This window comes from Abramis brama (assembly GCF_963993115.1).
Source record: "Abramis brama genome assembly, chromosome: 1".
In the NCBI taxonomy this organism is placed as follows: domain Eukaryota; kingdom Metazoa; phylum Chordata; class Actinopteri; order Cypriniformes; family Leuciscidae; genus Abramis; species Abramis brama.
The window spans coordinates 56124497-56141569 of record NC_139963.1 but is presented as its reverse complement, the minus strand read 5'-3'; the positions used below and the strand labels follow the sequence as shown (position 1 = coordinate 56141569).

Below are 17073 nucleotides of genomic sequence, written 5' to 3'. Positions count from 1 at the left end.
TCGAATAAATTAATGCAACTGTAAAATTTAAAATATTAATCATATTCATGATTAATTATTAAAATTCCCTATAGATCATTTGAGCTAATAGTAATATTAATGTACAACCCAGTGCGGTTACAATAGATTGAGTTCTTCACATTTTCGTCATGGCTGAGCCTGTAAAAAAGAAGCAGAAAGCTAGGAAATCTTTGTCGGAGGACCAAAGAAAGAGGAAACGGGAGACTGACCGAGCAAGAAGTCTCGAGTAAATATCGGACCGGCTTTTTCAGAATGGCGAGAACTTAGAGAAACAGAAGCCTGCACAACGGATGCTGACCTGGCCTTCTTGCTGTTGCACTTGTAAGTATCTTTGGAATCGTCTGATAATAGGCAATAAACATGTTGCACATATCATGATCGAGCTAGAAAAAACGTTCTGATGTTTTCTTAGACAAGCAAAGGTAAACCGTCAATCTACCAGATGAACTTATAGACCTAGCTAATATAACTTTAGACAAATATTAGCCTCCGATATATATTTTTTTATGCTCATGCCTGAGCTATAGCGTGACATAGTGCTGTCAACATTGATTAATTGAGTGGGAGCATGGTTAGGGGGAGGCATGATTAAGGGGTGGGGGCGTGGTTTGGGGAGGTGTGATTAAGGGGTGGGGGCGTGGTTAGGGGGAGGCATGATTAAGGGGTGGGGGCGTGGTTTGGGGAGGTGTGATTAAGGGGTGGGGGCGTGGTTTTGGGAGGTGTGATTAAGGGGTGGGAGCATGGTTTGGGGGAGGTGTGATTAAGGGGTGGGGGCGTGGTTTGAGGAGGCGTGGTTAAGGGGTGGGGGCGTGGTTTGGGGAAGCATGATTAAGGGGTGGGGGCGTGGTTTTGGGGAGGCGTGATTAAGGGGTGGGGGCGTGGTTAAGGGTTGGGAGCATGGTTTGGGGAGGCGTGGTTAAGGGGTGGGGGCGTGGTTTGATGAGGTGTGGTTAAGGGGTGGGGGCGTGGTTTGATGAGGTGTGGTTAAGGGGTGGGGGCGTGGTTTGGCGATACAGTAAATGTTCTCACTGAACCATAAGACTAAATCTATACTGTAATTGATATTTACAGATGAAGGGTGAGTTACAGTAATGTCTCTACCATGGTAAGTCTCTCTCTCTCTCTCTCTCTCTCTCTCTCTCTCTCTCTCTCTCTCTCTCACGCACACACTTTTGTGATTTTGTGTATTCTACTAACACAACTGAAAACATGCTGAAATGTTTAAAAAAAAGTGCACTTTTGATGATCTGTTGTGATATTAAAACTAAAAGTGTAAACGTACAAAACGTAAAAAATGTTCACCTTACTTGTGAAAATAGTACCAAAGCGAAATTAAAAAAACTGTATGTAAACTGAACAAGCAACACAATGTGTTAGAGATATGATGCAAAAAGATTGTGTAAATAAAAAAATAGACACATAGAAATTACTTTGAGGACACTGTATTGGGTCACTTAAAAATAACTATATTTCATTATGTTGAAAGTGAATGAAATTGTTTTCTCTGACAAATAATCAGTAGCTACAATAGCTGGGTTTCCATCCAAACATAAAGCGAAGGTGTTATATGCAAATGTGTCTTCTAGTGTCGTAGAGCCGTGAAGCTGTAGGATTCGAAACACAAACGCCTCGTAACGGCGGTTCAGAGACGATTCTTTCTTTTGGGAGACAATAACTTTATTTATTGTGCACTTTTGAATTTAAAACTTTGTAGAACTTTTACATTCACAAACAGCAATATCACACTGCGTGAAAGGGAACTTTAACTCTTTAACTCGCAGAAGTCAAAAACAACTCAAGCGAGCGTGAAAACTTTTTTACGAATTAAGTGATTTTTTTGGGGGAAATTTGCCATTTCCATCAGTCATTTCTGATGCAATACTTCAGTGCGCATGAAAACAGGGTGATGAAAACATAACTAGAGGAAGTTACCAACCAGAGGAGGAGCTGATGATGTGTAAAGGAAGAGCTGTAACTATATATAATGAAGAGAAAGACTGACAGAAACACAAAATGGCTGATAAGTGTGAGCTGTGTCTGCTGGGACTGATCATTCTCTCTTCACTTCTCACAGGTAAAGAAATCTGTATTTTCTCTAAAGACATTTAGTGGAATTAGTCTGGAAAGAGTTCATTTGAACATGCTCAGTTTATTCTTGCACACATTCACGTTGTGATCTCAGAGTTGTGTATTGATACACACAGATCATACTGTATTATTCCTGATACTGGACATAGTGTCACTCAAACATCTGATGATGAAGAATTATCTTAATATTAAGAGTGTGTCAGTGATTTGAACAGCTCTCTGATAAAGACTAATAGTTTATTCTGGAGAGTGTGTTGTTTGCTTTAAGTGAGGAAAAAACTGTCACACTTTACAATAAGGGTATATGAATAATCATGTACTAATACCTGGATTAATACTTAATTCAGCATGAACTATGATAAATGAAAGCATGAACTAATCATGAACAATGAACAGTTATCGTGAACTACGATGGAGTCATTATGGATTCACGCATGAATAACGGCAGCCTTAACTACATGTTAGTACATGTTTGATAGTTAATGCTTTCATTAACATTTATGGATAAACCAAATCAAACTGCCTCTTTAAGAAAAACCCTTAAAAGGTCTTTATCTGTTTTGTGTTGCTCTCTTTCCCTTCAAACTCACCCAAACAAACAAACAAATAAAAGATAAAGGTTATTTGTAGTTATTTTACTATTTATTTAAACATATATGGACTCAAAAGGAAGCCCAAACATCCCTGTGAAGACTCACACAAGGCACATTTACCATCAAATATGGCGCGCAAGCTAATCGAAGCATAAACGAATAAAAAAATACAGTTAATTCAGTACCGTACAAAACTACCTGGAAAAATCCCAATATAAAACACATGCAAACATGACTTTAATTATCAATTTGGTTTACCAAAGCAATCAATATATTAGATTAAAATGCCAGCTTTACCGTAGCAACAGAACTAGCACATATTCACACACCTAACACAACTATATCTACACAACGAGTGTTCAGCTCAGTGAAGTGATGTTGTGTGGTCAGAGAACAGAAGTACAGTATCATCACGACTGTGTCTGGATGGAGAGTGAACTACTGATCCCAGCAAACCTTCCCTGAGTTTTGCTCCTTCCTTTGGGAACTGTTCCACAAATATTCTTTGTGGGTTTTGAATTGTTATTTTGTATTTAGCTGTGCATAAGTCACAGTAGGGTGAGTTTGAAGGAAAGAGAGAAACACAGAACAGATAAAGAGCTTTTAAGGTCAGTTATTAGTGTATTTTCTACGGTTGAAGAGGAGGATCAACTAATCCTGTGCCGTCCAGTAATGTTTATGACAAAGCTGAAATCAAGAGTTCAAGCTATGATGATATTACATTATTTACATTTGTTTCAAAGTCAGGGTATTTCTTATTCCTTCTTAAAGAGGCGTTTGATTTGGTTTATCCATAAATGTTAATTAATGCATTAACTGTCAAACACCAGAAAAAGACTGTATGATTTGAATCTTCTGCTTGTTATTGCTGGTGTGGTTTATGTTTTTTCATTTATTAATATCATAATGATCACTGAGATATACTGTGTTTCAGGTATCAGTGGAGTGGATGATCATGTGTTCATCAGTTCTGGTGAAAATGTGCGTCTGCCCTGTAATAAAGCTCTTTCTGACTGCAAATCTAAAACTACATGGACCTACTCTAACAGATTCAGAGATTCAGCAGCAGTTGAACTGATTACTTTAGGGATAAAGAAGAAAGACACAGAGAGACATGAGATACTGAGTCTAGAGTCTGACTGCTCTCTGAACATCAAGAACGTCACAGAAGAAGATTATGGATATTACACCTGCAGACAATATGTGAATGGACAGAAACAAGGACCTGATGCACGTGTTTATCTGCATGTTCTTCATGGTAAGTTTATGATCATGTGGTCAATTAACTGTAAAATTATTCCTTTAAACTCAGATGATGATTGAAGCATTTGTGATTTGTGTCTTGTGTTCAGTTTCAGTGTCTCCATCATCATCATCATCATCATCATTATCATCATCATCATCATCATCATCATCATCATCATCTTCATCATCATCATCACAGACTGAGATCAGTCCAGGCCGCTCTGTGACTCTCTCCTGTCAGTTGTATTCATATACTGGATTCTCCTGTGATTATTGGGTCACTTCTGATGGAGTTGAGCTGTTGTGGGTGAATCAGGCTGGTGTTGATCTGAAGACAGACTCCAGATATCAGATATTATCATCATCAGATCAATATCACTGTAACATCATCACTCTGACTACAACACTCCTGAATGAAGATAACAACAGAGAGTGGAGATGTCGGCTTACTCACAGAAATCAACTCCAGACCTCAGTCAGATACACTGTCAAGTATTCAGGTGAGAAAACACTCTTTTCAGACAGATTTGTGAAAACTTTCGCACACTGGCTCTACTCTTTCTGATGGCTTCATACGTTTGGCAATTGTAAAATATTAGTGGTCAAAGTCATAAACTGCATGTAAAATCCTTATAATCCCCAATATTGACCTCCTATGGGTCATACTAGGCTAAAATAGACTCTTCTGATTTATGCAGTATTTCATGTATGACCCATGAGGGAGGTCAATATTGGGAATTATAAGGATTTGTATGCAGTTTGAGGAATTCTAAGGCTTAATAATGTCATTGATTCAGGAAAGCTGAAGGTTTATGGGAAGCAGCTCACTGTGTTTCACTCTCATATAAAGCAGGAATAAATGATACAGTAACATCTCTCTTCTCAACTACTGCCACTGTAAGCTGTGATGATTGAACACAAACTGCATGTCATGATCAATATGAAAATATGATGTTAATGTCCTGATGCGTCTGAACATTCATCTTCTGCAGCTCCAGTCGCTTCAACAACACTGACTCCAGTCAGAAGCTCAAACTCTGAGAAGACATCAAGCCGAACTACAGCAGCAGCTTCTACACAAGGTTCATGATCACATGATCACTGTCACACATCATCAGTCTCTCGCTTCAGTGGTTTGCACTGGCTCTCACAGACTGCTTTATCATCACACATATTATCTACAGAAAAAGCTCTTTAGTCAGATTTGTCAGTGAGTTTTGATACGTATGACCGGTCTTGTACAGCTCTTAAGTCTCCTATGATGAATTAATAAAATCATAGTGAGGATTTATTAAACACAACTCATCCCATGTTACTAGTTCCATCTTGTTTTTAATAGTTTTAACATCAACTTCAGCAACAACACTGACAAAACTCCAGACACCACAACAATCTCTCTGAATCAAGGTGTGTGTGAACGAACTTCAGCAGCAGCTTCTACACACAGTTCATGATCACATGATCACTGTCACACACATCAACCTCGAAGGATTCCTCAATATTTGTGCATTTAAATGTTTTCATAAAGGAAACGTTGTATGTTTTAGATGCCGTCAATAAATTGATATTCAACATTTCAATGTTTCTGCAAACTTAGAAATGCAAGTGTGCTAGAAACTCACTTATAAGTTATAACATGAATATCTATGAATGAATAAAGCATCAAATAGATTTATTTTTGGTCAATGGCGATAGTCATTCTCCTCCTGACACCTTGAGATTGAAGTAAGAAGATAATGATGACAGACTTGTGCACATATTCATCATTTCTGTGATATGAAGCTGAAGTATTATGTGATGATGATGATGTGTATATGTGGCATTATGTGTTGAACTGAACTAACAGACGTGATCCACAGATCCAGGAGAAACTGAAGTCAGTGTGACTGCTGGATCATTATACAGAGGTACGACACGTTCATTTATACTGACAGCTTTATAACATTAAACTATCAGTCAGTCTGTAAAAGCTTCATCAATAACTGTTGATAGTTGAATACCCTTGACTTCAGTCATGTACAGTTTCTCTTCTTCCTCTCATGTTTCCTGCAGTGATTGTGATTATTGTTGAGATCGCAGTGTTTGCTGCTCCTACTGTGATTCTTCTTCAGATCATCTGTGCAAGAAGAGCTGGTGAGTTTTGAGCCGCACACAATCTGATGATTCACACTCATCTGATCTGGAACAATCTGCAATCATGATAAAAACACATACGAGAGGTCAGTCAATGCTTTTATTTTGCAGGGAGGAAGGACTCGAAGCACCCAGAGGAAATAGAGATGCCGACAATATTACAATAAAATACTGGTGAGTTTTGAGCAAATCTGCAACAATATTTAAAATAGCAAAAACTTACAGAGGATTGTTCATCGTTTTATTTTCTTCTTCTCAGAAAACAAAGAAAAAACTCTGATCACCCCGAAGAAATAGTGACACCGAGTTTAGATTAAAATGTTTTTTTTTTTTTTTACAAATAAAAAGCCAGATTTATCTTCATTAACATCCCAGTCAACACGTTGATCTCACAGTGATCTCTCCATATGATCACAATGTGAGTCACAGCAGGCCCGGCTCCAGATATGAGATGAAAGGGGATAGAGAGGGTGTTCTTTAATGCTTTAGTCTCACATGTCTATTGATATAGTTTTAATATCATAAATTTAAGGCAATTGTAAGGGTTGTTTGTTATTGTTGTGTTTATTTGTGTTTTCTTCATTATAATATTTTTTGTATATATTTTGCAACCATTTAGTAACTTTATATATATGAAGACTTCAGATGCAAAAGCCTCTAAGTGCCATCTGAAATTTTCTCCTAAAATGAGCATTTTTATCAAGCTTATATATTTAGGTATATCTCATATATTTCCCTTTAATGACAATTAATAGGTAATTTTCATTGCCAATAAAGTGAAATAACTGAACATAAACATACAAGCTTGAGAAAAAACGATCATTCTAGAGGAACATTTCAGATGGCACTTAGAGGCTTTTGCATCTGAATTTTTCATATATAGATACAAATGTTTAACATGTTTATTTTTACATTCCCTCTTTTTGCATTTGTAATATATATATTTGTTACCCCTTAAAGGGATGGTTCGGAGTAAAATCAACCTAGGGTTCGAACATTATTAAAGTCAGAGCTTATTTAGAGATATCAGCCGGATGGCTTAGTGCAGGCGCTAATTTATCCTATGATGTATCTCGTAAATTACCCCACAAATAATGCCCAGAATGGTACCAAACTTCTATAGTTTGGCATTGCGCATGTTATTCATATGCTATTTTAAGGGCGCATGCTTGGCCATAATGTAACGTGTGCACAACGGGCATACACCTTGATTGTCTCATCTACACAGAAGCAGCAGTTTTCAATTTTGCAAATCATACATTATTACAAGGAAAAATATAAACACACGAGGGAAATCATTGTGGTGTCCATGAAGATGTGAAAAAAATAGGCTTCTCTAGCTTACACATTTACCCAAATTATTATACGGCTGTTTAAAGGTGAACTAAGTGACTTTTTTACCTTAACCGAACAGCTTCGGAGTCATTGGAATAGTTATAAGACTTTTTTTTGTGTTGAATGGTGGTCGTCTCGCACCCCCCAAGCGCCTGTGAGCTGAAAAACCACCCTTGCAACTTTGGGCCGGCGGGTCGCCCATGGGCCTCAGCGTCAGGAAGTATCGCGTGATATCAGGTCTCGCGATGTAACGAATTGCTTTACGGCACTGCACACGTATGAGTTCTTAACACTTTCGTCATGGCTGAACCGGTAAAAAAGAAGCAGAAAGCTAGGAAAGCTTTGTCGGAGGACCAAAGAAAGAAGAAACGGCAGACTGACCGAGCAAGGAGTCAGACTCGAGTAAATATCATTCTTGTTGATGGTCTAGTAGACATCTTCAGAGGTTATCTGTGCCTGTTCGATGTCCGACGCTTTGTAACGCGTTGTGTCAGGAGGAAAATAGGGATAGCTCACAGATGAAGTTATTACAGAGGCCAGACAGACTCACGGAGGCGATTGGCATCTCACAACTTGCACTTTATTCCCCAATCGAACTCGTGTAACTGTCTGTCACCCGTTCTACCATCCACAGCTTTACTTGATAAACAAAAGTAGGATAAGAATGAGCATCAAACTGAAATAACCCGCATACATGGGGTGTTCGAGGCGCACATACAATACAGACTGCCGACGACAGTTCAACAGGGCGCGCGCAGCTCTCAAAGGGGCCACACCTTATTTCCACTCATTACAGCTTCCATCCTACTGAACAGGAACCGGTATAGAGGGTGGAAGGGATCAGGCCGTGAGTGCAGAGACTGCTCTGCGCGAGTGGTATTTACGACAGTAATGTTAAATACAAGTACTCCACAGCGACTCTAGGGTCGTTGTTTGACAAAAACGGAAAGCTGCATAGTGTGCCTTTAACCGAAGCTAATTTGGGTGGGTTTCTCCCATCCCCATAGAATGTCACTTCTCTGTGTTTTATGGCCCTGACGAGAACGTCTGTCTCCTCGGCTGTGAACCGCTCCTGGTGTGCGTCTGGCAAATCCAACGTTATAATAGCAATCCGCTATGGAACAAGCGCGCCTGCTCTTAAAGGGAATTTGAGATGATGCTCTGATTGGTTTATTTCACGTTACGCCCAAAACACACCTATGAATAATGAAGCTACTTCAGACCAACCCATTTTAGATTTGCGTCGGGCGCAAGAGTAATTTATCCCACCGGTATAATAGAGATCCGCCCACAAAGTTACTTGCGTTTCGCATTTGATACTTGCGTTTCAGATCGTTAAAATAGGGCCCTCTGTCTTACCTTCCACAGTGTCAAATCTGCCATAAAAGTTATTTAAATCATTAATAAAAGTTTGACTTTTACTTACACAGTTATCATCATTTTTATTAGACCTACCCATTAAAGTATTTAATCCCTCCCAAGCCTGTCTTATACTGTATCACCAGTTAAGAATTTTCCCTCTATTTTATTTTTATAATCAATTTTTGCTTTAAAAATGTTTCCCCTCAACTGTCTCCTTTTTTCACACAGTAAATCTGTATTACCAGAACAAAAGGCAACCTTCCTTTCATTAAGACAGCTTTTCAGCTGTTTCAATAAGCTTGTTATTTGGGAAAATTTTAACAGTTTTAGTTTCAGACACAGTGTCTTCACAAAACTTAATATATGACGTAATTGTTACAAACTGCTCTGAGACACGAAGGTAGAGGATCCAAATGCAGTTTATTAAAAGGGTTATCCAGAATCGTAATCCAACACAAGCAGAGGGTCAAGCACAGGAAGGCAGACAAACAAAACAAAACAAAACAGGCAGGGGTCAGAGGCACAAGAGTATTCCACGGAACAGGCAAGAAATCCAAAAAAACAAGAGACATGAAAACCAGGGAAAATGCTCAGAAGTGCAGTGCCACAACATACATAACTTCGCCATAAGTGATGGGGTGAAACAGGCTATATGGGGTGAACTAAACAAGATAATGAGATACAGGTGAATGTGATAATGAGTGCTGATGAGTCCAGGCAGAGAATGATGGGAGATGTAGTTTGTGAGTGAACATGATAGTCTGGTGTGGAGGGCACTCCAGCTGGTGACCGTTACATAGCCCCCCCTCAAAGGAGCAGCTTCCAGATGCTATAAAAAAGGAGGGTGGTGGAGCGGAGGCGGACCTGGGGGCGGGATAGAGGACCAGGCCCATGGAGCGGAAGAGGACCTGGAGACTGCGGCAAGACAGGAGGCCAGGGCGGAGCAGGCAGTGCAGGCGACCAGGGCGGAGCAGGCAACCAGGGCAGAGACGACCCTTCAGGCGGCCAGGGAGGAGACGACCCTACAGGCGACCATGGCACAGGAACAGTCACCGGCTCAGGAACAGACACCGTGGCAGCGGCCATCTCTGTTGAGGGCTCAGGTTCAGGCGTGGCGGCGGCCATCTCTGATGAGGGCTCAGGTTCAGGCATGGCGGCGGCCATCTCTAATGAGGGCTCAGGCGACGTGGCAGCTGCCATCTTGTCCGGAGACACTGCTCGGCGGCGGCCATCTTGTCCGGAGACACTGGCTCGGCGGCGGCCATCTTGTCCGGAGACACTGGCTCAGCGGCGGCCATCTTGTCCGGAGACACTGGCTCAGCGGCAGACGTGGCATGAAGACACTCAGACTTGGCAGGCATGACGTGAACAGACTCAGACTTGGCAGGCATGACGTGAACCGACTCAGACATGGCAGGCGTGATGCGAAGAGACTCAGACTTGGCAGACATGACGTGAACAGTCTCTGGATCTGCAAACGTGTCGTGAAGCTTTTCTGGATCGGCAGACGTGACGTGAAGCGTCTCTGGATCGGCAGACGTGACGTAAAGTGTCTCTGGATCGGCATGACTGACGTGAATCGTCTCTGGATCGGCAGGACTGACGTGAAGCGTCTCTTGATCGGCAGGACTGACGTGAAGCTCTGGCTCGGCAGCGGCCATGATGGGATGAGGCTCTGATATGACTGCGCTGGTGAGCGTTGTTAGCACTGGAGTTGGCAACACTAGAGTGGGCATGACGTGAAGTAGCTCAGGCATGGCAGGGCTGACGTGGAGTGCAGGCTCGGCAGGGCTGACGTGAAGAAGCTCAGGCTGAGAGGATGCTGTGAGATTGTGGGACCCCTCATCCACAACGCCCACAGTAAAGAACACGCCACTTATCCGAAGGGCGATGTCAAAATATTGGCTTAAGGTCCATTGAGGGTTGTTATCAGGCATGAGGTAATCAAGAATGTCGGTAAGCCCATAGCGGAACGTCCTTTAAGACACCCTCATTAAAGTCCACCCCATGGCAGAGCTCACAAAATTCCTCCACATACTTCTCAATAGGGAGGTCACCTTGGCTGAGACGCATAAGTCTCACAGCTGGATCCATGTTGGCAAAGTTTTCTGTTACAAACTGCTCCGAGACACAAAGGTAGAGGATCCAAATGCAGTTTATTAAAAGGGTTATCCAGAATCGTAATCCAAAACAAGCAGAGGGTCAAGCACAGGAAGGCAGTCCAAACAAACAAACAAATAAAACAAAACAAAACAGGCAGGCAGGCACAAGAGTAATCCACAGAACAGGCAAGAAATCCAAAAAAAACCAAGAGACATGAAAACCAGGGAAACCGCTCAGAAGTGCAGTGCAACAGCATACAAAACTTTGCCGTGAGTGATGGGGTGAACCAGGCTACATGGGGTGAACTAAACAAGATAATGAGATACAGGTGAATGTGATAATGAGTGCTGATGAGTCCAGGCAGAGAATGATGGGAGATGTAGTCTGTGAGTGAACATGATATTCTGGTGTGGAGTGCCCTCTGGTGGCTCTCAAGGGCACTCCAGCTGGTGACCGTTACAGTAATGGTATTTGTGAGCTCATCAGCATCTATCTGTGTATCTGTGGTCTGCATACTGCTTTATAAGCGTTGGGAATATTTCCGTAACAGCGATCAATAGTCCGGTTAAGAAGAGTGGAATATTCCACATACTGCTGGAGAGTAGGCAGGTATTCCGATAAATCACATGAGTTAAAATCCCCAAGAATTAGAACAGGTTGATCTGCAGAGCGATCATTGTAGCTTTTCGCTATTCTCTCCCCTGCTGCCGTGAAATTAGGTCCAGGTACATAGGTAAATATGACAGTAATCTGGCCAAACTCCCGCGGGAGATATAGTGGTCTAAAATAAATCATTAAAATCTGAAAGTCTGGCGTGCACACTTCCTCCCGTACACTGTACATTGTGGCCCAGCTGTTCAACAAACACACACATACTGCCACCAATAGATTTAAATGAGCTACGCTCGTCTCTGTCCGCTCTTATTGTTGTATAGCCCGTTAAGCACGGGGTTGAATGGTGATTTTTAAGCCAAGTTTTTGTAAGGCAGACAAGATTGCTCTGTCTAATCTCGCAATCATGTTCAGCTCTTAGCATAAGTTCATCTAATTTGTTGCTTACCGAACGCACATTTGATAAAGTAATGATGGGTAGAGGAAATCTGTTTCGGCGTTTCCAAAGTCGATGCCTCACACCTCCTCTTGAACCCCGTTTTTTCTTCTCTTTCTTCTGCAAGCTTAATTCACTTCAAACAGCAAGAAATGTTCAAAACAAACAAAAAACAAACTTCAAGTCTCCAACAAACAAACAAAAACGAGCAAACAGAACACATGCGGTGAGCACAGGGTCAGCAGTGGAGCCCCCGGAAGTGGAAGTATCTTATTCAAGATTGCCTCTTATTCAACAGACGAACTAAATGAATGCTCTTCTAGTTAACTGGATGTTTTATTTATTTGTATTGTTACATACAAATTTTAAAAAGTGGTGGGGACAAAAATGGACCCTGGCAAAAAGTGGTGGGGAATATCCCACCCGTCCCACCCGCAAACTACGCCTATGCCTCCACCGAAGACCATTTCTGACCCAGGAAAAACCCTGGTATGGTAGTTTTGAAATTGTTGTTTTGTAAAGTTGTTAAATGGTATTTTAGCATGCTCTCTAAATTCATGACTTTTATCACACACAAAAAGAAATCACTTGCTGATTTCACTTCTCCCATCTCAGCCTAGATTTCGTCCCAAAATTGCAGATTGCATTAAATAACCCACATAGCAACATTGTGCCGGCCCAGATCTGGCCCACATCTGGCACTTGTGGAATGCGGATCTGGCCCACATGCAGCAGAGAATGACGGCCCTTGGGTGGCCCAGTCCTGTTTGCCAGATCTGGGCCACAAGCAGGCCATAGCAATGCCACATGTCAGCCAAGGGCAAAGAAATAAACCAGAACTGGACCTTATCTGAGCCACAAAGTCTGTGAATATTAAATATGGAGTCATTTCAGCCTTAATAAGTCTGTTAACAAGCAGAATCACTGAAGGAAAGAAGAGAACAGAAAAAGAGACGAGCAGAAACACAAGAACTACAACTGACTTCAGACACAGCCTTAGATGAAATCAACTGAAGATAAAAAACATTAAATCTGTGAAGATCTCAGCAGAGGAGGATTAAACAACTCCACAAACAGCATTACCAGCTTCACTTATTACTAACCAGACTGACTTTATTTCTGTCAGACGTCTACAAAAGTTTTATTGAGAATTAACAGAGGATTAACTCTGTGTTTCATTTGAAGTCACCATATCAGTGGTTAGTGCTTCCATTAGTTGGGCTCTTAACTCTTGTTATATCTCTTGTCTTTTTTTGGCTGCTATGGCAGTGTGTTTGTTAAACACATTTGCAGCAGCAAAGAAAGCTAAAGTGAAACGAGTTTGATGGTTTTATAATCGTCATGAAGTAACCTGTTTGACTGCTGTCTTTGGAATTTAACTTGTGTTGATCCATTAATATTTTCACATCACAAACCCTGTGTTACTGCAGCATGAGATCCAGAAATATTATAACAATCAGTTAGAAGATTTTATCAAACATGAGCACAAAAAAGCCAGTTTCGTATGAAACACACAGACATCAACAATCAGTGTATGAATCTCAACAATGGTGACAATCAAAAGTACCTTACTGCAATGCATGCTGGGTACCAGCATAGTACAAAACTCCCAGCATGCATTGCAACATGAATAAATTATGCAGCTGAATTGTCCTATTATTTGGTTTAATTCTAAATATTTGCTTTTATTTTTTGCTGTTGTTTTGTTGTGATTTTTTTTCAGTGATGTTCTGAATTGATCGGTTTATCAAATATTTGTGATTGTCACCATTGTTGAGATTCATACGCTGATTGTTGATATCTGTGTGTGTCAGCATAAACTAATTTTTTGATCTCATGTTTGTTAAAAGCTTTAAACTGACTGTTATAATATTGATTATAGATCTCATGCTGTAGGAACACAGGGTTTGTGATGTGAAAATATTAATGGATCAACACAATTGTTAGATTCCAAAGACAGCAGTCAAACAGGTTACTTCATGACGATTATAAAACCATCAACAGATAATCATCATCACCTGATCTTGTTTCACTTTAGCTTTCTTTGCTGCTGCAAATGTGCTTGACAAACACACTGTCACAGCGGCCAAAAAAGACAAAAGATATAACAAGAGTTAAGAGCCCAACTAATGGAAGCACTAACCACTGTTATGGTGACTTCAAATGAAACACAGAGTTAAACCTCTGTTAATTCTCAATAAAAACTTTTGTAGACGTCTGACAGAAATAAAGTCAGTCTGGTTAGTAATAAGTGAAGCTGGTAATGCTGTTTGTGGAGTTGTTTAATCCTCCTCTGCTGAGATCTTCACAGATTTAATGTTTTTTATCTTCAGTGGATTTCATCTAAGGCTGTGTCTGAAGTCAGTTGTAGTTCTTGTGTTTCTGCTCGTCTCTTTTTCTGTTCTCTTCTTTCCTTCAGTGATTCTGCTTGTTAACAGGCTTATTAAGGCTGAAATGACTCCATATTTAATATACACAGACTTTGTGGCTCAGATAAGGTCCAGTTCTGGTTTATTTCTTTGCTCTTGGCTGACATGTGGCATTGCTATGGCCTGCTTGTGGCCCAGATCTGGCAAACAGGAGTGGGCCACCCAAGGGCCGTCATTCTCTGCTGCATGTGGGCCAGATCCGCATTCCAGAAGTGCCAGATGTGGGCCAGATCTGGGCCGGCACAATGTTGCTATGTGGGAATTGTTTGAACTAACTGTATATCAGTGAGGGTTAGGAATTGTCAGGAACCAGTATTGTACAATATTAGAAAATCATTTTAGGGACAAAAAACACACCTGAAAAATGTTTATGGAGTAAAGAAATTTCTCTAAACTGTATAATTATTGAAAATGAATTTTTCAGTAATTCAATGACCCATTACCAATGATTCCTCTATTATACTACAGTATGCAGTGGCATTCATCTACGCTGTACTATTTATTTTCCCATGCAGAAAAGTTGAGATGTGCATTCCCTGATGTGGACTCGCAACAAACTCTCAAATGACCGAAAACCTAGCAGTCTTGACATGTACAAATTTGTTACTAATTTAAACTAATAAAAGTATTGTCTACATCAGTGGTTCCCAAACCTGTCCTGCCGGCACCCCAACACTGCACGTTTTCTTTGTCTCCCTAATCAAACACACCTGATTCAACTCATCAGCTCATTATCACATGGTTTAATGAGCTGATGAGTTGAATCAGGTGTGTTTGATTAGGGAGACAAAGAAAATGTGCAGTGTTGGGGTGCCGGCAGGACAGGTTTGGGAACCACTGGTCTACATATATAGTTGCCATTTAATTATTTCTGTTATTGTGCTTTTACCCTAGTTTGTAGGGTATAGAGATGTTTGTGAACAGTCACGGTATGTGTTGTGAATAAATGTTTAAATGTAATACAACAAGTGTATTTGATGTCACATAACATGACTGACTGTAGCAATTTACCTTGAATATCAACATGTCACCACTAAAGCCTTGTCTTGCATGTGTACTATATCTTCAGATTATGACTAGTATGCAAGTAATATCTCAGGTTTATCATGGACAAACAACTTTTCTAGCAGGAATACTATTGAATGTTGGGGTTTCAGCCAGTCCTACAGGGGGCGCAATGCAGCAGACCCAGTAGAAGGACTGTCGATGTCGAGGCCATGAGGCCTAGCATCCTTTGAAGGTTCTGAGAGGGCAACGGGCCCCTACTCTGAATGAAGACAAAAGCCGTTGAATTGTCTGAGCGCGCTCGGGTTTCGTCTATTACTATTACTATAGTCTATTACTGCACCCAGGAAGAGATTCTTTGACTGGAGATCAGTGAGCTCTTGGTTACGTTGATTCTGAGTCCTAGGCATCCCAAATGGCTGAGGAGCACAGATCTGAGAGAGTTTAATTTCACCTCTGACTGGGCCAGAATGAGCCAGTCATCAAGGTAGTTGAGGATGTGCATTCCCTTCTGTCTCAGGGGAAAAACACCGCACCCATGCCCTTCTTAAACATGCGTGGTGCCAGAGACAGTCCAATGGTAAGACTGTATACTTGTATGCAACCCCTTCGAAATGCAAACCTCAAGAACGGTCTGTGAAGTGGGACAATCTGGATATGAAAGTATGCATTTTTCAGATCCACTGAGAAAAACCAAGCCCCTGGGCATATTAGCGCGAGGATTCGATTCAAAGTTAGCATCTTGAACAACCATTTTGTGAGGGCGTAGTTCAGATGTCTGAGGTCTGTGATGGGCCTGATGCTGCCATCCTTCTTGGGAACGAGGAAGTTACGGCCATAGAAGCCTGACAGCATTTTCACCAGTAAGCTCAGTACTTCAGTGTGGAGGACGTGAGCCACGTTGCTCTTCACTAAAGCATTGACTATGCCCACGAAGCGAGGTGGTCTGTGAGGGAATTGGAGCGAGTAACCTCATGTCATCATGTCCAGAACCCATTTTGACACACTGGGGATAGCTTTCCAAGCCTCGGCCCGGGTGGCTAAGGGCTGAATTAGTTCAGACGGCAGCTCGCCACGCTGGGTCAGGGACTGGTGTTCATAGAAGTAGCGTTTGTCCGGGCGGAGGCGCGGCTTACGGCTTTGCTTCGGGGCCTGGGTCGCTGCTGAGCTGCAGAATTCGAGCACAGAGAGGCGAGACTTGCGCTTTGCCATGAGTGTTCATCCTTGATGAATGGGCTTGCGTGGGCACAGCCCTGGCAAGTGACACGCACATTGGCGCGGGGCTGTAAAACAACCACTGGCTAAAGATGCTCTTTAGAGAGTGATATGCTCAATAATTGTCCCTGATAGCCACAGGGGAGAGACATCTTTTTCAGTTGCAGACCCTTAAGCACTGTGTTTGCTCCAGCAGGAGAGTGAGACACGCGGGACATAGGCTGGCATGGGCTCAGTTAGCCCCTAGTGGTCCGCAAATGCAGCTAGGCGGAGCTAGCGCGCTCCCAGCGAGAGGGCTAGTCTTTGCTGAATGTGGCTTGCGTGAGCGCAACTCTAGCAAGTGATACACTCAGAGGCACGCCGTTTTAAGAATAAACAGTGGCGAAAGACGTTCTAATGAGTCTCAACTGATAATCACAGCGGAGAACATCACATTTAGCACTGGTCTCAGCTGAGCGTAGTCAGCGTTGTGCTCGCTCTCACTGTTTTTGGAGTT

The 17073-nt window shown here is 41.7% G+C and overlaps 1 protein-coding gene across 1 annotated transcript; it reads left to right on the top strand.

Moving 5' to 3' along the window:
- The first annotated feature begins 1983 nt into the window (after positions 1-1983).
- Positions 1984-6619, top strand: LOC311074118 (uncharacterized protein). Its single transcript, XM_084100463.1, has 8 exons — positions 1984-2095; positions 3637-3960; positions 4055-4447; positions 4940-5029; positions 5807-5854; positions 6000-6080; positions 6192-6254; positions 6340-6619. Exons 1-7 carry the CDS (start codon positions 2035-2037, stop codon positions 6245-6247), a joined length of 1053 nt encoding a protein of 350 aa, XP_083956589.1. The 5' UTR covers positions 1984-2034; the 3' UTR covers positions 6248-6254; positions 6340-6619.
- The last annotated feature ends 10454 nt before the right edge of the window (positions 6620-17073 follow it).

Excerpts from the sequence above, each read along its gene's own strand:
- LOC311074118 (XM_084100463.1), top strand. The coding sequence starts at position 2,035 with ATGGCTGATAAGTGTGAGCTGTGTCTGCTGGGACTGATCATTCTCTCT. Across the intron at positions 2,096-3,636 it reads TCTCTCTTCACTTCTCACAG|GTATCAGTGGAGTGGATGAT; the intron begins GTAAAGAAATCT and ends ACTGTGTTTCAG. Across the intron at positions 5,030-5,806 it reads AGCAGCAGCTTCTACACAAG|ATCCAGGAGAAACTGAAGTC; the intron begins GTTCATGATCAC and ends CGTGATCCACAG.